Consider the following 23,444-nt stretch of genomic DNA (forward strand, 5'->3'; position numbering starts at 1 on the left):
CAGGAAGAGTGTTTATTAAATAAGGTCAGGGTCAACTGACTTAATATTATGAGATGATGCTCATTCATCATCAGTAGCTCTATCTTCTTTTTCAGTGAGGAATTAAGTGTCTGTGTTAGAACAGATTAGCATGGAGATGTGGGAAGAGAGAAGATAAAGCACAGAAGTGGTGGATCAGCTAAGGTATTTTATATACTAGGAACAATGGAAGTTCTATTTTTGAAGCATTTTGGAGTTAAGCCTTGCTATTTGTGGAGAAAAAAACCCAATAAACCAAATAATAAGCTATTAACAATAAGCTCCTTCCTCTTGCGTCTCAGCCAAAAGAAGCATGGAAAATTTCAGCAATTTCTACAGCTTTCCATTGACTCTACTTTTAACACAACCTTGATTCTAATTCATGCATTGTAGACAGAAAATTAGAAGCTTTAAGAAAACAGCCATTAGGTCTTATGCTTTATTAAAACTATTTGCACACTCTTTGTTGCTCTTGTGAGACCTTTCAATAATAAAAAACCACACTTTTAATAGAACATAAAGGAGCAAAAACTTGCAGGGAAACAGAATATTAGAGCAGAGTTCAATGATATAGGAAAGTACCTGGATAAAAATCCCCTTGTGCAAACATGTCAATCACATAGCGACAGAATGCATATTGATCTAACAGAGCAAAAAGGAAAAGAAGAGTAATGAAGAAAGTGAATTTAGAATGTCATTTGTATTTAACAGTGAAGATAAAGTTTGGCAGTGCAAAGTCATCTCAGTAGCCTTTTCATAGGTGGTCTTACTTATTATATATTTCTGTTTTTTTTCCAAGTGGTTCATATGTTTAGAAAGTGACAATTTGTTGCCCAGATCTAATTCAAAACCTCTAGCCAAGAGGCGCAGAGCTTCCATCAGAGCTGGGCCAGAGCTACCACTTCTTTTGGTGGGCCAGATTTACTTGGCACATATCCTAACCCCATGCACAAGCACAGTGCAAACTGCTGCCTGGCCACAGGTCTCATAGACTTTTCATCATCCATGAAGATCAATTTCACAGACGGCTGATAGCAAATTTTAAAAAATGGTTTTGTATTGATGTATTTTGTTAATATATTTTTTACCCATATAATAAATATGTATATTTAGTGAATGGTCATATAAAGAGAACTTTGTGTACTCATGCTCCTATAGCAACAAGATTTCCCACAGAATCCTAGTGTTTCACTACAGAATCATTTTCCAAACACTAATCATGTATATATTAAATTTGTGTGTGTGTGTATATATATATATACACACATTTTTTAAACTACACTATTCAGAAATTAGGGCTTCTGAATCTAAATAAAATGCTGATTCCAGAAATGTTGATTGTGATTTCTCCTATACATAAGCAGAGCTGGAGAGCTTCATAAAAATTTCTAACATTAGGAATGGTGAGGAAAAGTTATCAGCTTTAACTGAGCACAATAGAATTTCAATATTGCTGTATTCTTCAGCAGGTCAGAAAAAAAATCTTGTTGCCCCAGCAGGCTCTAATGGGCATTTGATTTGAAAGCTAATGTTGATGTCTAAATGCCAGGTGTTGTTAGCTAAGTCAGTTCTCAGTTTTCCTTGAGTGAAGCACATTCATCCCTGCGTCCAAGACTCTTGTAGCACAGTTCCTACACTGTACAAGTTACATCTCTTCCTTTCTCCCCCTCCTGTGGCATCTCTGTCCTACTCACAAAGCCACTTGCTTTCCCCATTGCCAACTCCAAAATAAAATCATGTGTCTTTCGAATAATTAAAGTTTTTAAAATGGCATTGCTCTTACATTTTAATGCAAACTGCAATTCCCAAGTATGTGACACTCGTTACATCGTTGACTTTCATACATAGGTCACTGCCACATCAGTATCACTTGATGCTGAGGCATTTGTGTGACTGCTGCTCTGTTATGTTGACTGATACAGCAGTCCTTGGATGAAGAGCTGCTGCTTTCAAGTCATTATTTCCCATGCAGATGTAGAAATTAGGAAAAGGTTTACCAACTCAACAAATATCCAAACATTTTTTTCTGGTTGATAGAAGCCTAGCCAGCTGTTTTATGTTAGTGAGATGGCAAGGGCCATACTAGTAAGGATTGTAGAGCCTGGGGCAAAACTTTCAGCATGTACTCAGGGCTGTGGCTGTAAACATTGCCTTTAAAACCTCTAATGAATATTCATAATAATTTTTACTTTCACGTTTGGGAATTCAAATTTATCATTCTGGCTGACTCCAACTTTGCATTCCTTCCTTAAGGCTACAGTATCTGCCCTAAGTCTATATGATAATTCTAAAAAAAAAAACCCAAAACAGTGTGTGTGTGAGAAAACACATACAGATCTGTTTTCTTAAGCCCACCTAAAGCTACTGAAACCAGCAAAGTGTTTGCACTGACTTTGACACAGTTGCAATAGGGTGTCAGTGAGTATTTATAAATAAAATGGAGCAATGCCAACTTTAGCCCCGAAAGCAAATGGCAGGGCACAGCTCTTGCGCAAAACCCTGTTTCTCTTAGTTCTCTTTTGCCAAAACAAGCCACCCCTATCCTTGCTGCCTGTTGGGAAGATTTCCTGGACCATCTGGGCCATTGTACAAAAGACTGCAAGAGGATACAGAGCAAAACAATGGCAAGGGACAGCACACCAAATGGACAGTCCCAGGGCAGAGCACAAGCCTGTGCTGGTTCTGTTTGAGTTGTGATATAGACATAGCCTAAGGCCTACAATCAAATGATTTCATTAATATTAAAATAATCTATTATTTAAACTTATTAGTATGGGCCAGAAATAAACCAGACTGTGTTGTTGATTTTGTTTATCTATTTTTTGTTGTTGTTATAGGGGCTTTTTTTCTGGGTTTATTTTGTTTTGTGGAAATATAGTTTGAATAAACTTTTCAAAAAAGGCTTAATCTTGATTGTACCTGAGAAATAAGATTTTATATTAATTTCTCCTCATATTATATCTTTAGTAACTATACTTAAAAAATGGGATTTATAAAAGAAATTGAAGGCAGAATGTAAAACTCTCAATAACAAAAATATAACTTCCATACGGCATAGCAAGGTGCACTATAACATCCTATTTAAGTTCATAGGAATGCTACCAATCGGTAAAGATTGAAATCTAAGGAATTTTCAATGAATATGATTTTTCAAGTGCCTCTTCATGGCTAAAAATCCATTTTAATTTAAAGTTCCTTATTAAAAGGAGAATTTCACACTTTAGTTTTCACCTATAACCCTGCAATGATGGCACAAATATTCATATAAGTACTAAAAGATCACAACAGAATCTGGGACTAGATTCTTAATGATAAAAATACTCATAGATGTTTTTGTCATTGGGCTCAATGTGATTTACCCCAGAAGATGACCTCTTTTTAAATTTTAGTTTCAGTATGAAATGATGCAAAAACTCTTATATGATCACTGCTGTATTTTTTACAGTTTCAGATAAGCTGGCAGAGCTACTCCCTTGAGCAAGTAAAGATTGCAGGATCAGGAAATCTCTGAAAAAATGCATTGATTTTAAATCTCTGAAAAACTACATTGATTATGTTCACCTTGGGTCACAGTGGGACTGAAATATAAAGATGATTTTTTTTAGAGCACCCAGCTGGGCAGCAGTGGTTTTTGGTGGGTTCTGAATCCATGGTGGGAAAAGGAAGCACAACAGTAGGAAATGCAGCTTTCACTAGATGTGCGGAGCCCTGTCTCCAGTGATAAAGGCAGTTGAAGAGACTCCTTCCTTCCTCCCCTCCATCTGCTTATTCTCATTTTCTCCTGCTGGGATTCCATGCACAGTCACTGGGTCACACTAAAGCAGACTTGCAAAATGATCTGCTAATATTTGATATCAAGATGGATCATTTTGCTAATATTTATCAGCTAAAGTTGCTGGGAATCCCACAAAAAAAACCAAAAAAACAAAAAAACAACAACAACAAAAAAAAAAAAAAACCAAAAAAACCAACAAACAAAAAACCACAACTATTCTATTGGTCTCTGTAATCCTTGATCCCTACTTAAAATATTTTGTTGTCATTTGCACAGCATTTCTTTTTGAGAGGTTCATCCTGAACAGTATGGAGCAGACCCCACTGTGCACTGAAACTGCCAGAGCAAACAAAAAATTGAAAGAGATTTTCACCTCCCAAGTGAACTGAACAATTTGCTGAACTTTGTCCTTGGTCACAGCAATCGGTGTGATAGATGCTGCTTTGATTCCACGCCTCAAAGGTCCCAGTATTTCAAGTGAAGGACAAAATTAACTGGTATACAAATAAATGTTAAAAAATACTAGTACAGCACACTATGTATGTCAGAAAGTGGGCTCTGTCTCAAACTCTCTCAATTTTCTAGAAAAGTATAATTTAGGCAACTCCTAAGGGGTCCAGAGCAATGGTTATGAAATTCTGAGAGAATCTGATCAGGCAGACTCAGATATCCAGGCAGGCACAGCTTCTTTGATGTTCAGGCACAGCAATTTATCTGTGGTTAACAGCTGAAAGGATCAGATAGGTGCTCTATGCAACACTGAGCTGCCTCTTTCAATGCCAGAATAATCCCGTGGCTGCAGTGAGGCACTTCATACAGAAAGCCAGGTCGTGCTGCCTTCATTCATACAAAATTGTACTCAGTGCCACAGAAATGCCACAGGGAAATCAGGGAAGCAGTCTGTGCAACCTGGGAGTAGAAGAATCCAGGTTTACACTGACAAAGTGGAGCACATAGTTAACACCTTGTTAACTATATGGTGTCGATGCACGTTGATTCTTTGTTTCATCACTTGTTTTCTTCCTTGCACTAGAGTAATAGCATTTCTATCATTTTTGGAAGAAATTTGGAAGCTGTTCACTTCAACTTGTATCAGGTAAGTATGTCACTATGTTGTACAATACCTGACAACCTGACTGCCTTGTACAATATGATGTTAGATAAATTATTACATTCCTTTTACACTGTTGCTACTTTCATTATGGTTACAGAGGACATATGCAGATGTAGAAACAAACCTAAATTCCCAATATGTTATTGGAAAGTCTGAATTTTCAAAAATAACTCTGTTTGCAATCGACTGCATTAGATGCTACTGAACAAATCCACAGTCTCAGACCTATCTGAAGAGAAATTGGTCCTTGGTAAGGAAGGATTTAAATTAAAATGAAATTTTAGCCATGACAAAATTCTAGAACCTTCTGATTATATACATTAAACTTATTTTATTTTCTGTAATCATGTCCTAGCAGTGGGAGGTTCATGTGGAATTTATTTGTACTGCGCTTTTGTTTTTCATGGGTACACTTTGGTCCTTGACAGATTTAACTCCATTCTCTCTCTTTCTTCCCTACTACATTTTTAGGATCTTCATCTGTTTCCTCCTCATTTTGTTTACCTTTCTTGTCCGATTTAGTTACAGTCTGAAGAGCTTTCTCCTCCTTAACTTTCGTTTTGGCCTTTATTAGCCCAGTTTCTGTTGTTTTTGTCTCTGACTGCTTGACCTTCTCTGCCGTCTTTGCTTCTCCTTTTCCATCCTTCACTTCCTTTTTAACTTTTGCTTCCACTTTAGTGCTCTTTACTTTCTTCTCCTCTGCAGACAATAAAGAAAAAGCTTTCAGTGTCATTCTCTGCCCCCAACATAACATTCAGTGCCATTTACTTTATATTGTGCTATTAATAATGATCATTAATAACAGCTTGGTAAGATCTGATGAAATATAATCCCCTCAAACCAGGCAGAATTAAACAGAAATATGAGCTCCAAAGAGGCTTTATCTTCAGTGCTATACCATGAGATTGGCTGATGCTAAATATGATAGAATATGCCAAATAATATTAAGTGTTTCTAATATGATAGTTTTTATGGTATAAACTAAGGAGAAAGATATGGGTCATTAAGCCAACAAATATGAGAGGTGCTATATGTACAAGTTTAGACTTCAGAGTTAAACTCTGTTGTAAGCTGGAAAAATAGTGTGTGGTTATTTTTAAGGGTTGCTTTCATGAATTGATTCTAGGCCTCAGTCCAAGAAGTTTTGGGTTTTCGAGTCTGACTCTACACCAGTTCTCAAGGCTGTAAGTGTCTGAGACCAATTCATGAGATGCCCTTCAGCAGACTGAGGAGGCTTCCAAGGAGAATTACCATTGATACTCTAAGTATCAGTAGCTGAAGCTACACAGAGCTTGGTGAGACTCAAAGTATTCTTTCTGCTTTTGTGTGTCAGCAACTTTTTCTTACCTGAGACATGCATGCTCCCAGTATGTGTGTTTCTAGTTCACCCCAGTGGAAAATCCAATAGCTGTATAAACTACCACTGGATATGTTTAAAATTGACCTGCTTAGTGCAAAGTCCATACTCCAATTTTCTTCACAGACCTAAATGTCTCCATCCTGGAAGCAAAACTTGTATGCTACCAAATTTATGTTTTCTGTAAGGCTCTAGACCACTATTTCTGTTAAATCACTGAGATAACTAAACTGATTTTATCAATATGTAAACTAGAATATCTAACTATTGCCAACCAGAATTCGGAAATTTATATAAGTGTGTTACTATTCCCAGACAAAACCAGGTATTGCTGGCTAATGGAGAATTAATTTCCTTAACTAATTATAATGAAAATATATGTCAGATCACTTGCAGGTAGGCTTACTTGTTTTTCAGTGAAATGGTGGTTCATACTTTTGTTCTCAATTTGAGATTGCAACAGATTTTGAAAGGGATCAAGCATAAAATTTACCCCTGGATGTCCTACAAACATTTTAATTCTGATTATACATTAATTTCATTTTAGTTTCATGTAGCTGATTTCTCACACACATTTACAATCTCTGCTTGAATAAAATAGAGTTTATGCATTTCAATGTCAATTCAGCTTAAAAACTGTAGTATAGATAAATAAATACCTTTGGGAGGAGGTTTCTTTTCAGTTTTTTCATGTCTTTCAGGTGCATCTTTTTGAGTTACTAGAAATGAGAACAACTGTATATTAGGGAAAAATCTCACAAAGAACAAGAAAATATTGCCAAAACACAACATCATTACTGGAAATTTCACATTTCCTTATGTTTTCTGTTTTTCAGTTTTAAAAATTGTTTTCAGATTCATATAGTGGGATAAAAAACTTCAAAATATCTGTTGAGGCTCCCTTACCAGAAGACAAGTGATTCATACAGATCTGAAGCTTCCTAGGGAATGTTTTTACTACATAGTCCAGATGAAACAAACTTGCTTATGTCAAGCGCTGAGCAGACAGGGCCTTGGCTTTGTGCTATAGCCAACAGGAACCCATGTGGCTCTATTTGTCCTACACAAAGGTGTTTTTCTTAGCTTGGGCTTATTGTCAAAAAACACAGCCATAAGTCTGGTGTTCACTTCAGAGCCCAGCTTGAGTGAGTTCATGTCTGCATAAGATACACTGAATAAACACACACACACACACACACACACACACACACACACACACACAAAACTGTGTTCCAGAAAGGCTGCTAACATTTTATGCAGACCTCTATCTTTGTCCTCCTGGTCACCATCCAGACAGAATTCCAGAACAAACCAGCCTTGAGAGTTAATTACACTTCTTTCAACTGATAACAGCATAATAGCAATCCTCTCTAACTGAATTCCATCCTGGAACTCCAGCCTGCATGAGACATTATTTATATTTAGACTTGGTTTTATTTTTTTAAGATGTTTTTAGATGATGTGTTTAAAAAAACACTCATATCACTGAGGCTTTCTGGAGCCTTTATCAGAGTCTGAAGAATTACCTTGAGTCTTTGTAATGAGCATAAAGAAAACCTGCTGACTGTGTGGAAAGTAGCCACACAGTTTTCAGTATGCCCATTCCCCAGAGCTGGCCAGAACCTGAACATTGTCATTTCCTAGGGACTGCAAGTGGTTGAAGCAACCCCTCAGCACTGCTGGTAGCTAATCCAGTTTAGAGCAGATCCCTGAGGAAAGGGAGGTGGGCCTGGCAATGGAAAGCTCAGCAGCACAGTGCTGGCAGAAATGCACCTTTGGACATGCTGAGGAGGAAAACTGTTCTCATGCCCTGATGCTGTAGGGGCTCACGGCAGGGAAACTACCCAAGAGAGGGCAGCATGGCTATGTCACACTGCAGCCACAAAGATCTGCAGTGTGTCCAAATCCTTCATAAAATTTTCCAGCCAGTGACTGGAGTCATGGCTGCTATTAAACACATTAAGGCTCTGAGTGATTATTTGGTTAGCTAGCAGAAGATAAATGGGTAAAGAGGCTGGCTGCTTATTAGGACTATCTCAGTGATTCTTGGAAGTTATTTGCTTTCCAAATCAACACAGACACTATGGGCATTTATTTTCTCTGGCTTACTTCAGCATGATTTCATTTTATGAAAAAAATCCCACACTTTCAAGCTATACACTGAAAGTAGAAAAAAGAAATGAACAATATCCCTGTAAGAGAGACTGGACGATGGCTACCCTTCAAAGTTTTTTTAGGGCTTTAAGTCTTCATTCTTCTTTCTTTCTTTCTTCACTTTTACTTTCTGTTTTACATTTCTCCTTATACTATGATAAAGTAAAAAAAAAGAGTGATTTGTATATTTGTACCTATATTGTCTGAACGTATTCAAATTGAACCTATTTAATTCATGCATCTCAACATATGGGATTAATCTCAATGCCATAACAAACTGATATGAATTTGGTTGTATAGTATTTCCTCAAGAGTCAACTGAGTAAAATAAAAAGAGACAAAGACTGAAAATGAACTTCATTATAGAAATATCTGCCATGGAGAAATATATAACCTCAGAGAAAAACATTAAAATACCAAGCAATAATAAATGTTAGCCTTTAAAAAGTGGCATAATAGGGCAAGGTGATTGGATTTTTAAATTTCCCTGCCCAAACCATAGCCAAAGATGGAATTATCAGTCAAAAGAATAGTGAAAATCACCCCTCACACACCCACGATATTGCTTCATAATATATATGATAATTATTAGATGCGTAAATCTTAACCAAAGCCACTGCTCCCATAGAAGACAGTGCAAATCATATACTGAAATTAAAATGTTATTGAAAAAAATAAAGGCAAGAAAATGAAATTCTATTTTTGGATATGATGGAAGACGCAGATTGAGAGATAGTAAATACTCTTGCATTGGTCTGCATCCAGTTGAAAACTAATACACAAGAGAAAAACTTCTTTGCAGGCAAATTACTGAATCCCTTTGTGGAGAAAAATGCATCAGGGAATGCAAAGAAAATAATCATAGGTTTCATTCTTTAGCTGTGTAAGGATAATTTGTAATAAACTCTGTGCGTCAAAACAGGAGAGTAAAGCAAAACAAAATATGCTGAGCAAGACTTCACTCGGGCTGATCAAGACCTGCTCAAGCAAAAGAGACAACACCCAAAAAGTGTTCAACATGGACTAGAAGAGCTTTGTACTTTAAGTACTTATCTCCACACTCCCAAGATTTCAAACACTTAAATTGTACAACTTTTAATAATGATCGTAAATACCTTTAGATGGTGCTTTCTTTTCTTGTTTTTCTGGCTTTTCAGGTTTCTCTTTGTGAACAGCTAGAAATAAAACCAATAATCTTAATGGTCATTAAAAAAAAAGGTTGCATTTGAATGAGAAAAAGGGTCGAGAAACACAAGCAGGCACCATGATCATGCATGCAAAGAATATGAAAGATTGATTCAGCTGCTGCTGTTTGTTGTTGATGCCAAAACATGGAATTGGAACTTTCAAAAACTCATCTGCCATCGCTGAGGTCTTTGCCATTGGCTGGAGGAGCAGTAGCCTTTCTAGCTCCAGTAATCCCGTGAAAAAAGATAGTAAAGAAGAGTCATACTTATTAATATTGTTTTTTTCTTTCCTTAATATATTTATATCCTGTAATTTATTGGTTTATTTTGACTTATTGGGGTTTTTTTAGCTTTTTGTTTATTACTTAAGATAGTTTCTGAAGGATTTCTGAACTCCACCGAACAACTAACAGTTTTTCCAGCTATGAATGATTAAGCACTATAATTAATTACAAGTCTAATTGCAGTGACATTGTAACTAATGTTCTTTGGGGCTTTTTGTTTGCTTCTAATTTCCACCTTACAAATTGAAATTAACTGCTCTGTAGTTCCTAGATTTCTGGCTCAGGTTTCAGAATGCACCTGAGTTGTGCAGTAGTCACTGAGTATTGGGTAATCTAAAATATTCTCCTGTGTGGACTCTGATTTGCTAATTTTTTGGGATTAAAGTGTGCACAGTAACTTGTCCATGGATGTGCAGAACTGATATATGCATGGGCTGATGTGCCCTGAGGTGACCTACAGGGATCATGTGTGTGAAAACACACAGTTCCCTATTTGAGTGCAAGGTATGAGATTATCCTAAGAACACAGAAATGTATGCATGAGGATGGAGCTGGTGTTTAAAAAGAAAGTAAGAACTGGGGAAGATAAAACAGTGCTAGATACCTATTTACTTCAAGTAACTACTGAAAGAACTGGTCCTGGCATACTCAGTGGCTATTCAGCCGCCCTATGCAGTATTTTATTTAAAATGCTTTTTTTTTTTCCACATGGCCTTCCTGATTACCTCTGTGAAACAGCTGTCAGGTGCCTTTTTCTTGGGTGACCATAGTCTCTTAGCAACCATTCTTGTTGCAAGTGTTGGAAATACTCAGTGATTATCATAAGATTACACTAATCCAGAGTACGAAATATATGATCTCCCTTCCCCAGGAAAAAAACAAACCAACAAAAAACATGCAGAAGGACTATTAAATGCTACTTAGTGTGTAAGACTGCAAATTTGTTATGATTTCATTATTTTTATTCATAACATTTCATAACTCTTTTTTTCTGCAATCGAAGGGATACATAAATAGAAATTGAATAGAGAATAAGCTTTAGGGTACCTCCTAATGTAAAAATAAATTCTGACATTAAATAATTACCTGCATGCCTTTCCTTTTTTTCAGGTTTTTCTTGTCTTTCCAGTTTGTCTTTACTTGTCACTAAGAAAGAAAGAAACTGCTTTATATATACCCAAAAAGAAAAAAGTGGGAAAAATTAAGAATTTAAAACAATTTCACCAAGGATGCCTTAGGATACTAAGTGGCAGAGTGTGTTACTGCTGAGCTGCTCCGTGCATATTTTTCCAGCGTACATCATACTACAGGGTGTGAGCAGCCAGCTCTGTCTAACGAGTTACTGCCATGGTAACATACCTCAGCTGTTTGCTGCATAACATCATCTCTTGCAATTGCCTGTCACTTCCAGAAGAATTCCAGAAAACTGTTGGTTACTAAGGCACAGTTCACAGTAAATGCTGCTGCCTCTGAGAGGAAGAGGGCTTCACCTTAGCCACCCCATACTCAGTCAGACACAGGTTGTAAAAACCCTGGAATCAATCTTGGAACAGGAGAGGAGAATCACATGCGCAAATGATACATCTGTGACTTGCCAGCTGGCTTGAAATGGATAACCAGTAATGGATATGGATGGTTAGTAATGGATACAGACATGGACACTAGCTGAGATCAGTCCCTAGCAATGACGACCCCAGAACCATAATTAGATACCCAGTATGTGCAAAGCAAAACTAACATTATGACAGTGGAAACTGCATTATGCTATCCACTCTTTCACAGAACATTTTCCACTCACTTTTCTTAGGATTTTACAATTACGCTGTAATGTTCCAGAAAATGAAAAATAAGCGTGTGGGTTTTAGAGCACTTCTGACAGAACAGCTGTGAAAATGCAAGCCTAGCTTAAGTCTAACTCCTGTGGAGATTTCATCCTTTTATCTAACATGGGGAGATAAAAAACTTCTTTTACAGTACCATGAATTCCACATATAACTGGATGCAAAAGAAGAGTGGTAGGCAATATTCAGGCTTCCACATTTTTAAGCAATATAGTGATGAAATACTTGAGAATATGCCTGACATCTCTGAGACAGTGTTAAGTGACTGACGCACTTCTAATTACTCTCTGTGTCATTAAATAACTTTCTTAAACTTCATCCCAGAAGTTGATTATGGATTAGAATAGGATGCTATTTATACGCTCCATTATCTCGATCTTGAAAATGCAATGTATTTAATGTAGAAAATAAGCAGCAAAAATACAGGGATGCAGTCTCTAGAGTCTCCCAGTCACACTATAATGAAATGGACCTTAGAAAGACACACATTCATAGTCTTAGTTTTGAAATTTAATGTGCAGTCTGAAAGTAATGTTTATTAGCACTGTGAATACAGAGAATCTCTATACACAGTTGTGATTTTGTAGCAGTTTTGGCAATAGTTCACTACATAAAGCAAATAGTTCACTTCAAGAAAAAATACCACTAGGTAGACAGAATATTAATAGGATTTATGGCAAGCGAAGGCAGTATAATTGTCATTTTTTTCAACGGCTATCTGAGTTTGTCTGGGATAATCTTTTTCTTGTTCTAAGAAACTTAATAAAACATTAAATATTGTTCTCCTGTGAAATCAAGTTGAAGAGTTCCGCAGGTTTTCCTCATTATAACAGAAGTCTTAAAGATAAATTCATGTTTTAATATGGGACATTATTGCTTTTGCTTTGTAATTTTTCTAAACCCCAGAAAAATTTCCCATGTTATCACCATTCTGTTTTCTACCAATAAATATTCATTCTAAGAGACACCTCAATTTATATGCCTGCCATTAACTTCTAAAATCAGTCCTGTTAGCTCAAGGCACTTTGAATTACTTATATGAAATGGAAAAGCTCCAATCAGAAAATGTTAGAAAGGCCTTGTCAAGTACAGCTTTCAGGAAATTCACCTTCGCTTGAGTTCTTGACCTGAATAAGTCTGCTGGGGCTGGATATTTGGTCTTCCCTTTTCTTTTTTTGGTAATTTATTATGATCATTGGCCTGTTTGCTCTTCCAGAATATTTTTCTTCCTCCAGCCCAAGACGTCATTTGCCATAGGTTAGTGTAAAGGACATGTTCTCAGAAGAATTGTTTTGACAAGTAGGTGCACTCCACCAAAATTTCATTTGGCTAAAATATCCTCACAAAAGGTAAAATAGACAGTGGCTATTGTAACCCAGAGATAACTCATGAGTTGTGGGTGGAGAATAAGCACTATCATGATTCTGACTCCTACAACAGATCTGTAATTTGTTATTGGCATACACCAACAGGAAATTATTAAATTCTCTCTAAAACCTCTCCCCAGTGTCTCTGAAATTAATCTGGATTAATTTATTTTTCCTCTTTTTTTTCTTTTTTTTTTTCTTTTTCTCTTTATTTTAAGCAGATTTCCAAAGCAAAATGTCTACATGGACCATTTCCAGTATGTTATAATTTACTAATTACATTTTGGTGGAAAATGTTCTCAAGGGCAAATAATATGCTTGGATTTATTCAAGAAGAATAAAAAAACCACCAATTTTTCTCTAGGTACTTTTACATAACTAGTACAGTAAAGACTATCTGAATGTAATTTCAGCTATTCTGTAGTTTTAAAAACCTCATTCTCTTTCCAGCTGGCTTTCACAACACCTCCTCCATACATAAACATTATTGGGATCTACAAGAACAGTCTAAGAGTCAATAGATTAGCCTATTTTGAATCACTGATAAAAAGGCAAGGAATATCAAAAGCTGAATACATACCTTTTGGGGGTTCCTTCCTCTCAATTTTTTCTTGTTTTTCAGGTTTGTCTCTCTGTGTTGCTACAAATAATAAACAAATAAATAAACCCCAGCTCACAATAAACTTTTAATCTAGATGTATTAAGCACACTTATTATCTCATGAAAGTGATCAAGGAAAAGCATTCATAAACCCAAATAATGGATTTTAGCTCTGAGTCACAGGTACATGATGATGTATAGACCTTCTAAATGTCAAAATTTAATTCCAGGTCCAAGAGAAATATTTTCCTTGAATAAGTCAGATATCAGACTATATTTTTCTGAAAGAAGTGATTATTCAGCAACCTCAATCTAATCTGTCCTTTCTCTTTTGGTCTCATTACACAACCACCCTGACTCTTAGATTTCTGACAGAGGAAATTATTTTCAGCCCTTGACAGCATTGCTTTCTATTCTTAACAAAAAAACGACAAGCATATTGCTTTCTATGCTATGTTTTTCTTTATTTTTAGCTGTCACTTCCGTCACAGGATGGATTAATGAGAAAACATCTCTTTTAATCAGAGTGTAACCTCAGGAAGAGCAGCTGTTCAAAACACAACTGACTCCATGTCCTGCAAGAGGCAGGCAAACACGAGTCCTTATAGACTCTCTTGCCCACCTAGGTCTCAGACCATGTTATGAAGTGGTTCAATCCCATGTACTAATGATTTTATTCTTAGTAAACCCATACTACTAAAAGACTAGCATTTCATAATTTCAGGGAAATATTGTTTTCTTTTCTGTACCCAGGTTTCTGGGAAAAAGTAAGACAAATTCTGATTAGAAGACAGTGAGCTTTATAAACAAGCACATTATGCTTTTGTATCCATTCATTTCACCAGCTTTGCAGTGAATGCCATTTCATGAAAGTGCAAGCACTTTTTTGTTGGCTGAGTTTTTCCACATTAAAAAGCAGGCTGTAGCCATTAAGAAAAATCATTCAGAACATTCAGTAAATTCTTTATGTCTTATATGTGTTCGGATTATCCAAAATTCACTTTCAGTCATAACAAGTAAATTATTGTGATAAGAAACAGCTGTACAGTTGAAAAAGATTGAAGAGAGATATTTCAAAGCCTTTAAAGAATGTGGACAGCAAATTTACACTAAAAAAACAGGCTGTGAAGAAAATAGCAGCACCAGCAATATATTATTGAATGAATTACAGACTGCAACTCATTCAAATGCTTTAGCAGATCTAGGAGCATACCAAGAAAAAAACATTCTCCAAACTGAGTATTTCTGCAGAAATTGTAGCATGATTTTACATCTTGCATTTGTATTAGCAGACGCTGGCTCTATCCTAAACACTTTTGTCAGTTTTGGCAGGACCAACAGCAGAGTTTTGCAAACAATGTGATGGTCAGTGTGAGTGAAACATGAGCTTCTGCACATTCAGACAAAAGCTCTTGTAGTCTCTACGCCAAAAAATACAGCTGAACTATGCAGAACAGATTGATAATCAGAAAGCTTCTTGTTATCCACAGGGCATCTTGCTTGTGTAAGAGAGATTATTGTGTGTTTTTAAAATTTTGAAGTAGTTTTTCCATAGAATTTCCTTATTTCATGATTTCAGAAAAAAAAAAAAAAAAAAACACACAACAACAGGAAAACAAACCAAAGAACCCAAAAGAAATCAAAACAAACAAAACCCATACCCACACAGCAAACCCATAAAATGAGCCTTGAACAACACTAACTGAATTGAATGTCAGCAGACCTGAAAGTGGACAGAAAAATCTAATTTAAATTTGTTTCACATCCTCAGAATGACGCAAACAGCAAAAATGCAAGGAAATACTAAAATTTTTGTGGACTACAGCTTAAAACATGAAGTAGGGTTAATTTGGCCCCTTCTTGAGAAAGAAAAGTAACTTGATGTATCTGGGCAGGGAGCCTGGAATGTGGATAAGCAGAGACCAGGCTGGCATAAGCATAAGCTATTTTTCTCTTCCCAGTTATAGGCTGAAGGTGATCTCTGGTTAGTTTGAGAGCCTTATCCTGTGTGTTGATATCCCCATAGCCTCAGAGGCTGCTAATCTCAGATTGTAATGTTTATCATTACCTCTTATGGGCACTGTCAGAGCTATGGCTTCCCTTATTTGGGAAGGGCAGGTGCTGCCAAATATTAAAGTGTTCATGTTTCAGGGCTGTGATCACTGGCCATTTTTGACTCTTCAGTCACAAGACCAACAAAATCCACAGAAGCTTTTGTTCTGACAAATTTAAACCTGATATTTCTTAGCATATTGACTCTCCCCTGAAATATTTTCATGTTCAACTTCATATGTAGTTATAAAAGCTCTGTCATAGAAAATACATCACTGTCTACAGATCATTTCCATATTTTGTCACTTGGATATATTTTTCTTTGTCAAGGGTTTAATATGTGCTCTTTCTCAAGCCCAACATTCTAGGTGCAAGCATTCAATTTTAGAATTAGCCAGGCTGGCCATATTTCTGTGAAAAAAAAAAAAATACAGTTGATTGGATTTTACTTTCCATAAAAAAAAAAAAAAAGAAAAAAACCAGCACAAGCATACAACAATGTTTGTAAGGCTATTTACACACTCTTCAGCTGAAAAATGCTGAAACTAAAACTGTTCATTCAACTTGAATTCAACCATTTTATTTGCTTTATGACACATTTTGTAGTTAAAAGATCACCTCTTTTATTGCTTTTGCTACTAGGATGCTGGTGACATCCATAAGAAAAAATAACTACTAGCCTTAAAACCAAGTAGGTTTATGGCAATTGTGGAAGCTAAAATTTTTCCACAAATTAAAAGAAATTTTCTTGGACTTCCTTGCAAATACCAAGAAGTCATAAGCTCAGACTGAAGTGTTGTTAACATTGGAAAAAATATAACACCCCAACCTAATTTTCACTAACCTAGATTTTGGAAATTGCTGAAACATTTTTGCATGTCTTTGAATGAAAATTCAGCCTGAGGCAAAAAAATGAACATGGGAAATCTCATCCTAAGTGACTGGAGTGTGATAAATTTATAAATAATCTAAAATAGAAGCTTATAATGGAAAATTTTAAGGTAATTTAACAATGTATTCCAAACTTAATATTGCTATCTACTTCATAGAAAAATAAAAATAAGAGGTGTTGCATATATGTGAGAAGATTTTTTTAATTTCAATCATCATCACAGATTTTATTTGCATCAAATTGAAGACATAGTGAAGGGGGATGTGATTTAGTTTTTCTTGGATAAAGTTTTCCAACAAAGACATTTCACCTTCCAAAACAGAAAGTGTGAAAAGAAGAGGTGTAGTAAGGCACTACTTCTGTACCTAAGAGAAGCAAAAATAGTTTCCAGCTGAGTAAGTCTTAAGTCTGCTGCTTAGTACAAAGCCAGGTGATGAGTGCAGTAAGCATGAAGCAGAGATTGCTTGCTCCAGCTAACAGACTAAGTGCTTGTCTACAGAGCAGCACTCTCAGGAAAGTTAAGATAAATGAACTAATACAATGAAGCTAGAGTGCATTAGTCAGAGAGCATTAAATCTCTGCCTAGATGCTTTCATTCGGAAGCAAAGCAACTTTAGAGGGCTACAGCTTAATTCTTCCTGAAGGAATGCTGAAAAAAAAGGGGATGGTGTGGAGAGGGGCACAGATTCCCAGGTCCAAATACATAATTTAAGGAAATGACAGCTATGTTGCCATCTGTACCATGGTTCTCCAGTTTAAAGTTAATGCAGGTATAGTTGTAGCTGTACCTTGAGAAATCAGGCGAGACAGATTTGTCTGTGTATGAAATATGCCTTTTAATTTATTAACTTGGTGAAATTATGTGAGTTTCTAGAATACTAGGATTTGTATGATCTAGCTTTATTTATCTATTTAGCTGTCTCAAAGACTTTGTCTTCCAGTTACAGTAAATTAACCATCATTACATTGTTTTCTTCCATACCTCACCCCAACAGCAATGTATTAGTGAAGTGATTTTGGGAAAAGCCATGCAGTAAATAAATGTTTTTCCATTCCTTCTCAATGCCTGTTTTAATTAGAGCTATTTCCCAGAAATGCAGGGCAATTCATTTCACTAGTGAGATCAGTTTTCCATAAAAATCAGAAATTGTCATTGGAACTTCAATTAGAGAGAAATTCTGTACTTACATATACTTTTATCTTGATATTTTTTACTATTGTTCTTACTTTTTGCCAAAATAATGTGTAATTAACTCTCATTGGTAGTAACAGTAATAACAATTATATCACCTATTTCTTAAACAGACTCCAGAAGCAACTCAAAGTCCTGCAAAATCTATCTAGAACACAATATCTAGATGCTCAGGAGAGTTTTGTACAGAAAGATAATCAATTCCTTGTGCCTCTGCTGGATGATCAAGCTCCTGGTCATGCAGTCCAGGTGCCGCTGCATTTGTGAAATTATTAATACCTCAAATACCAAATTGGAAAGACCCTAATTTGTATGTGTTACCATGAAATAATTTGATTTCAGGGCTCTTAAGCATGACCAATGGCTTTGTGAAATTATTTCTCAGAGTATTTCTTCTTTCCAGGATTAAATTTGTTACAATAATTGAAATAGACATTATTGCTAGTAGTTTATCAAAATATTTAATTCAAAGCAAATTTTAGGGCACCAGTTTGCCCAGCTCTCAATACTGCTTGAATCTTTTAATTTCAGTCACTTCCATCTGGGATTTTTATTCATTATAAGTGTTCCTCATATTTCACTTCAATCTTTCAAAAATGAGGCTTATAGATTGAACTCCCTTGTAAATTGTGGGACTTGTACTCGGAGGATTTGACTATTCAAAAAAATACAATTAAATTACTTTTAAAACTCTAGTGTTCCCACATGTCGGGCAGAAGACAGAAATGTTTTTTCCATTTCTTGCTATTAAAAATAATTTTGCTTCTGGATTTTTTCTGTTAAAAACAATAAAAGACTATTTGTGCATATTTTCTGAAGATACTTTAGAAGGTAACAGTAAAATTCCCTAAGGATTCATGCCTTTATCACACTGTAGGCAGGGGCCAGACAGAAGTTTTCTTGTCATTGTTCCTCCTATGTACAAGTCGCATTGTTGGGATAAAACTTGAAAACAAATTAGAGAAAAAAAATTGTTTTGTACTTCAGCAACTGATTGTACAACTAGAGATTGCATTATCAGACACACAAATAATGGGATTTAACTAATGACAGCTGAACACTTTTTTTTTCCAGCATCTTATAATTTCTTTGTGATAATTTCTGCAATGTTATTATTATTTTGTGTAAAGAAATGCACATTTGTATAGATTAAACGGTACACAAGAGGCTGTTTTGGCCAAGATTGCAACATGATTTGTGTTCTTAGATTATTTTGCTTGAAAAGACCTTAACTGGGATCCTTGCTAATGGATCTGAGTTCATTATTGAGTGGCTTGCCCACTGGTATCCTAAAAAATTCATTTTGATTAAACATGATTTATTAAGTAGTTGGGAAACCATTCTAGGCAGTTCAGATGACCCTGATTAGCACAGAACTGGAGCTGAAAAATACCATAAAAACACTTTACAGAGGTGTAAAATACTATAAAACCACATTAACAATACATGCAGAAATGAATTTAATTGCATGAGGGAGGGTGTATGTGTACACACAATATTTTTAATAAGCTGGCTTCTTGCTTCCTCCTGCCACTATCACGCTGAGCACCAGTGTGTTAGAGGGATGCTCATGAAGTTTTATGTGGCCTAGCCTTTATGGAGGAGTTCTGTTAGGCAAAAAAACCCCTTCAGATATCCCAGAAAACACCTTTGTTTGTATGATCTCTGAAAACCAGTCCAAACCAGTTCCTCTGTGCATTTTCAGAAAGTTCCAGTTATAGGAGATTAAACAGTTTGAAAAAGACCAGGTTCTTAAAATGGAAGTTTTCTTATCTCTGATACACACCTGGCTCACTCTTAGCTATGACTTCCTAACTTGGATGGCACCCACTGGCCTATAAATTTACTTTTTTCCTTGCCCAACTCACTTCATGCCTTTTGCACCAGAGGAAGTTCATCAACGCTCAGCTTTCTTGCACTTTTACTAGAAAAAGGATTTCTGGAAAAGTTTGGGCAGGAGAATCTTATTATGAATGTGCATTTTCAATCTAGCTACACAAGCATAAAATTATTTTTTTTTTGTTAATGCTTAGGTATACATGGCTTTTTGATCCTTTGCAGTCTGTGCCAGCTGATGCTTGAATGATTCTATGATACAACAGGAATAGTTAACCAAGTTAACAAAAAATTATGTAGTTAACAAAGACACTGTATGTTACAAAAATATATGTGGGCAAATCGACAAAAAAAAACAGTTACCCTTTGCTGGTGTTCGTTTTTCAGGTCTCTCCGTTTTCTGTTTTTGAATTTCTGAAAAAAAATGCAATGCAGATTTGTCAATATTAAAATGATTTTCACACACAAAAATATCAGATGCATTCTCATATTAAAAAGATTATTTAAAAGTACTTAAAATATTATGGCTGCACCACAGCTTTATCACCTGCATAGTCAGAGTTACATAAAATATAGTTCAATTTTATATATATACATAGAAAATATATTTGGATAAAAATCACAATATTAAGTGTCTTTAATAATTATTCTATTTTTAATTGAGCCATACAACTACTTTTAAAAGCAAGAATATGTTTTGCTGATCTGTAACAGCTATGCAGTAACATGTGTTGGTCATGATTCAGAAAAACATTATTTTCTAAACATTTTTCCTATTTATCTTGAGTTGTTTACCAAGATTAATATTTTATGTTTTCCAAACTACCTTTGGAAGGAAAAATGTTCTTTTCACTACATTTTCTAAAATTTTTAAAGCTCACATACTGAATAGTTAAGTCCAACACACAATAAAAGGTAGACTAAATGCTCTATACAAGCTGCAAAGATAAAAAGTTCCCAGGTTAGGGATTGTTGTCTCATAGGGAGAATGACTCATTTTGATCATGCTGTACACCAAAATCTGAGAACTGTCTTCCTTAGAGGAGGAAGGGGCACAGTGTTTATCTGCCCTTGTTATGCCATTCTTTTTGAACAAATTTTTCAGCTGCAATATTGATATTAAATTGCTGCTATATGCCTCCATATAAATCTTTTTCCTACTGTCCTTATTGTGTCAAAACCAGGATAATATAAAAAAAGGTAAAATGCTGAATTTTTGAAAAAGCAAACCAGAATTAAACCAAATGTGCGTAGCCCTCTTTGCACACAGTTGTAGAAATTTAAAGAGCATTTATTTTAGCTCTGCAATGAAGTCATTAAGACTATACAGAGTGTCTGGGTTATCATATTGTGCACATATTTCCTGCAGAAGGAAACTGCTCTAAAATACTGTATGAAAAAAACGAAATGCAAATCTCACTAGAGTCTGTGGGAGATGGCTTCTTGTGTTTCAGTGTTACCTGTAGTCTGCAGGGTCTAAATAACAAGAACCCTGACCCCAAAATTAATCCAACAGAGGAAAAGCTATGCATATTACATCTCAAGCCTAAGCTACTCTAATGCCTATTGAAGACAACTGAAATATTTCACTTATAACCTTAGTAATTTTCTCAGGAGACACATTGCCAAAGAAATCCAGTAGGAAACAAAATTTCCCGTTCCCAGATATTTACATAAGTCCTTGAAAATAATGCAGAATGTTTTTATTGTACAGTATTTGGTATCTGAAATAATTATTGTGTGGTTTGCAAAAACATAGCTATTCTATGGCATCAGGCTATGTTGTCTTCAGATAGAGAGAATATTTTTTTCACTGAGATAAAGAGTAAAAAAGGGTAAAAGACATCACTGTTAACCACTAATGTATGGAAACATAACTAAGCTAATTATATGATGTCATTAGGCTAAAATAAGTTTTTATTCAATTCTCTTGCTCTTTTCAGCCTGGGTGGCAGTTCATTTATAGTTCTATAAACACCAAAGGGTGAGAATAAGAAGAAACATACTCTACTGATTTACTGTGTTTCAGCTAGGCCTGGATTATTTTTCTTTAAAATATGTGAGGATATTTTATTTCTATTGACTGAGAGAATCCTGTTGCTGGATTTTCAAACTTTTCCCACTTGTTTTGCTTAAATGGCTATGTGGTCTAGTTTAGGTAGCATAAGTGGTAGGAATGGTGCAAGACAGTAACAGATGGAAGATTGCTCCCTAATTCTGGGCACATCTGAGCACTTTTCCATACCACTGCCTTCAAACACTGACTCAGGAGACTTAAAGAAAGCTGAGTCACTTCCTCTGCATTGCAACATTCAGTGGAGACATATCTCACCCAGTTCAAGAGGTCACCCTACATACTGAGATGAATATGAATAAATCATATTTTTCAGGCAGAGTCACACATACACAGATTCCTTGCTTGCTTTAAAATGCCTCAGCTCTGCTGCATTTCTACCCTATATTATGCGTCTTACTACAGAAAACAGGCCTATTTTTCTTGAAAAAATAAATATAAAATAAGAAAAAATCATTGTTATTAAAAAAAAGTTTTAAAATTACTTTTGATTTAGGGAAATTACTGCTTTCCAGTTTGACTGGAAAATATGTATGGAGCAATGGATCTAGAGCTGGTTATTTAAATCAGGCTCACACTGTATCAGTAGTGAGGCTTGCTTCAAACAAATATTCAAGTAAGTTGCACAAAAAGTTACCTTTTTAGATGGCCGCACTGAGAACTTCATCTAGTTTTCTGCTACAATTAGGATACCACACATCACAAAGAAAACATACCCAAATTCCTAGAAGTGAAGTACATCTTCTTAACACACAAGTGTGTGCATATATGCATTTACACACTGCAAAGTATCCCATCACTGAGGTCTCTTCACAAACTTCCCATTAAAGTCTGAACCATCATAAAAAATTGCAGTCTGGATTACATCAATTCTGACACATCACATCCCAAATTTTTCCAGTACAAATAAATCCAGTCTTAATATAAGCTAAACTGAATCAATTTACAAAACAGAAAATAACAACTATTTGTTAACTTCGAAGTTTTTTAAAACAGGAAACACATTTGATTATTGGAAATTTTGTGTTGTTTTATGAGAGTTCTGATACTCTCTGCTTCATCTTTTAAGACAAATAGCTTTAATTTTGTAGTAATCACATCGTATCTTATTGCTGAGTTGACAAAGTGGTTGTAATATCATAGAAGACTTACATGGCCAGTTTAAAGCATGTAATTCATCTCTATCAGTGTGACACATTGTTAATAAATCCTAAATATTACGAACTTATGCTTAGAAAAATGACAGAGTCAAGCAGCCGCAAGGATAATCTTTGTCACCACAGCAACCATTCGGATTCTTTATGAGATGACAGCACAGTTTATTAAATTATTGTAAGGGAGTATGTATTTTAAAAGCTGTATTTCATTGTTTGTTTTCTTAAATTATTAGGCAGACATGAAAAATTATCTTTCCCCTTGTGTTGCTTGGGTTTTGAATGGATAAGTATTTCCTTAAATATGGATACAGCTTGATGATAATTTCTCTAGACCTCAGGTCTTGTGCAGATATACAGAACATACAGGGTGATTATTTTAAATAGGTCCAAGAAGGAAAGCTAGGAATCTTCTCACTGACTATTTCAAGATGCTGAAAGGAGACACACTCAACTATATTGCTGTCAGGCTGATTTATCTGTGTCCTGTTGACCTAAAACAGACCTTACCAGTCAGCTGAGGATCAGTATTGCAGGAAGCTTTACT

At 35.5% G+C, this 23,444-nt stretch overlaps 1 protein-coding gene across 1 annotated transcript in view; it reads right to left on the minus strand.

The window, feature by feature from the left end:
* The window catches only part of TRDN (triadin), a 109,094-nt gene that overhangs the window by 31,119 nt on the left and 54,531 nt on the right, over positions 1-23,444 (minus strand). The window contains exons 5-11 of the mRNA XM_031066724.1: positions 20,033-20,083; positions 13,678-13,737; positions 10,976-11,035; positions 9,534-9,593; positions 6,924-6,983; positions 5,412-5,606; positions 601-660 (exon numbers count right to left, since the gene is read on the minus strand). Coding sequence (XP_030922584.1) covers positions 601-660; positions 5,412-5,606; positions 6,924-6,983; positions 9,534-9,593; positions 10,976-11,035; positions 13,678-13,737; positions 20,033-20,083 — 546 coding nt within the window. The remainder of the gene's footprint in view (positions 1-600; positions 661-5,411; positions 5,607-6,923; positions 6,984-9,533; positions 9,594-10,975; positions 11,036-13,677; positions 13,738-20,032; positions 20,084-23,444) is intronic.

This window comes from Geospiza fortis, unplaced genomic scaffold (genome assembly GCF_000277835.1).
Source record: "Geospiza fortis unplaced genomic scaffold, GeoFor_1.0 scaffold98, whole genome shotgun sequence".
NCBI lineage: Eukaryota > Metazoa > Chordata > Aves > Passeriformes > Thraupidae > Geospiza > Geospiza fortis.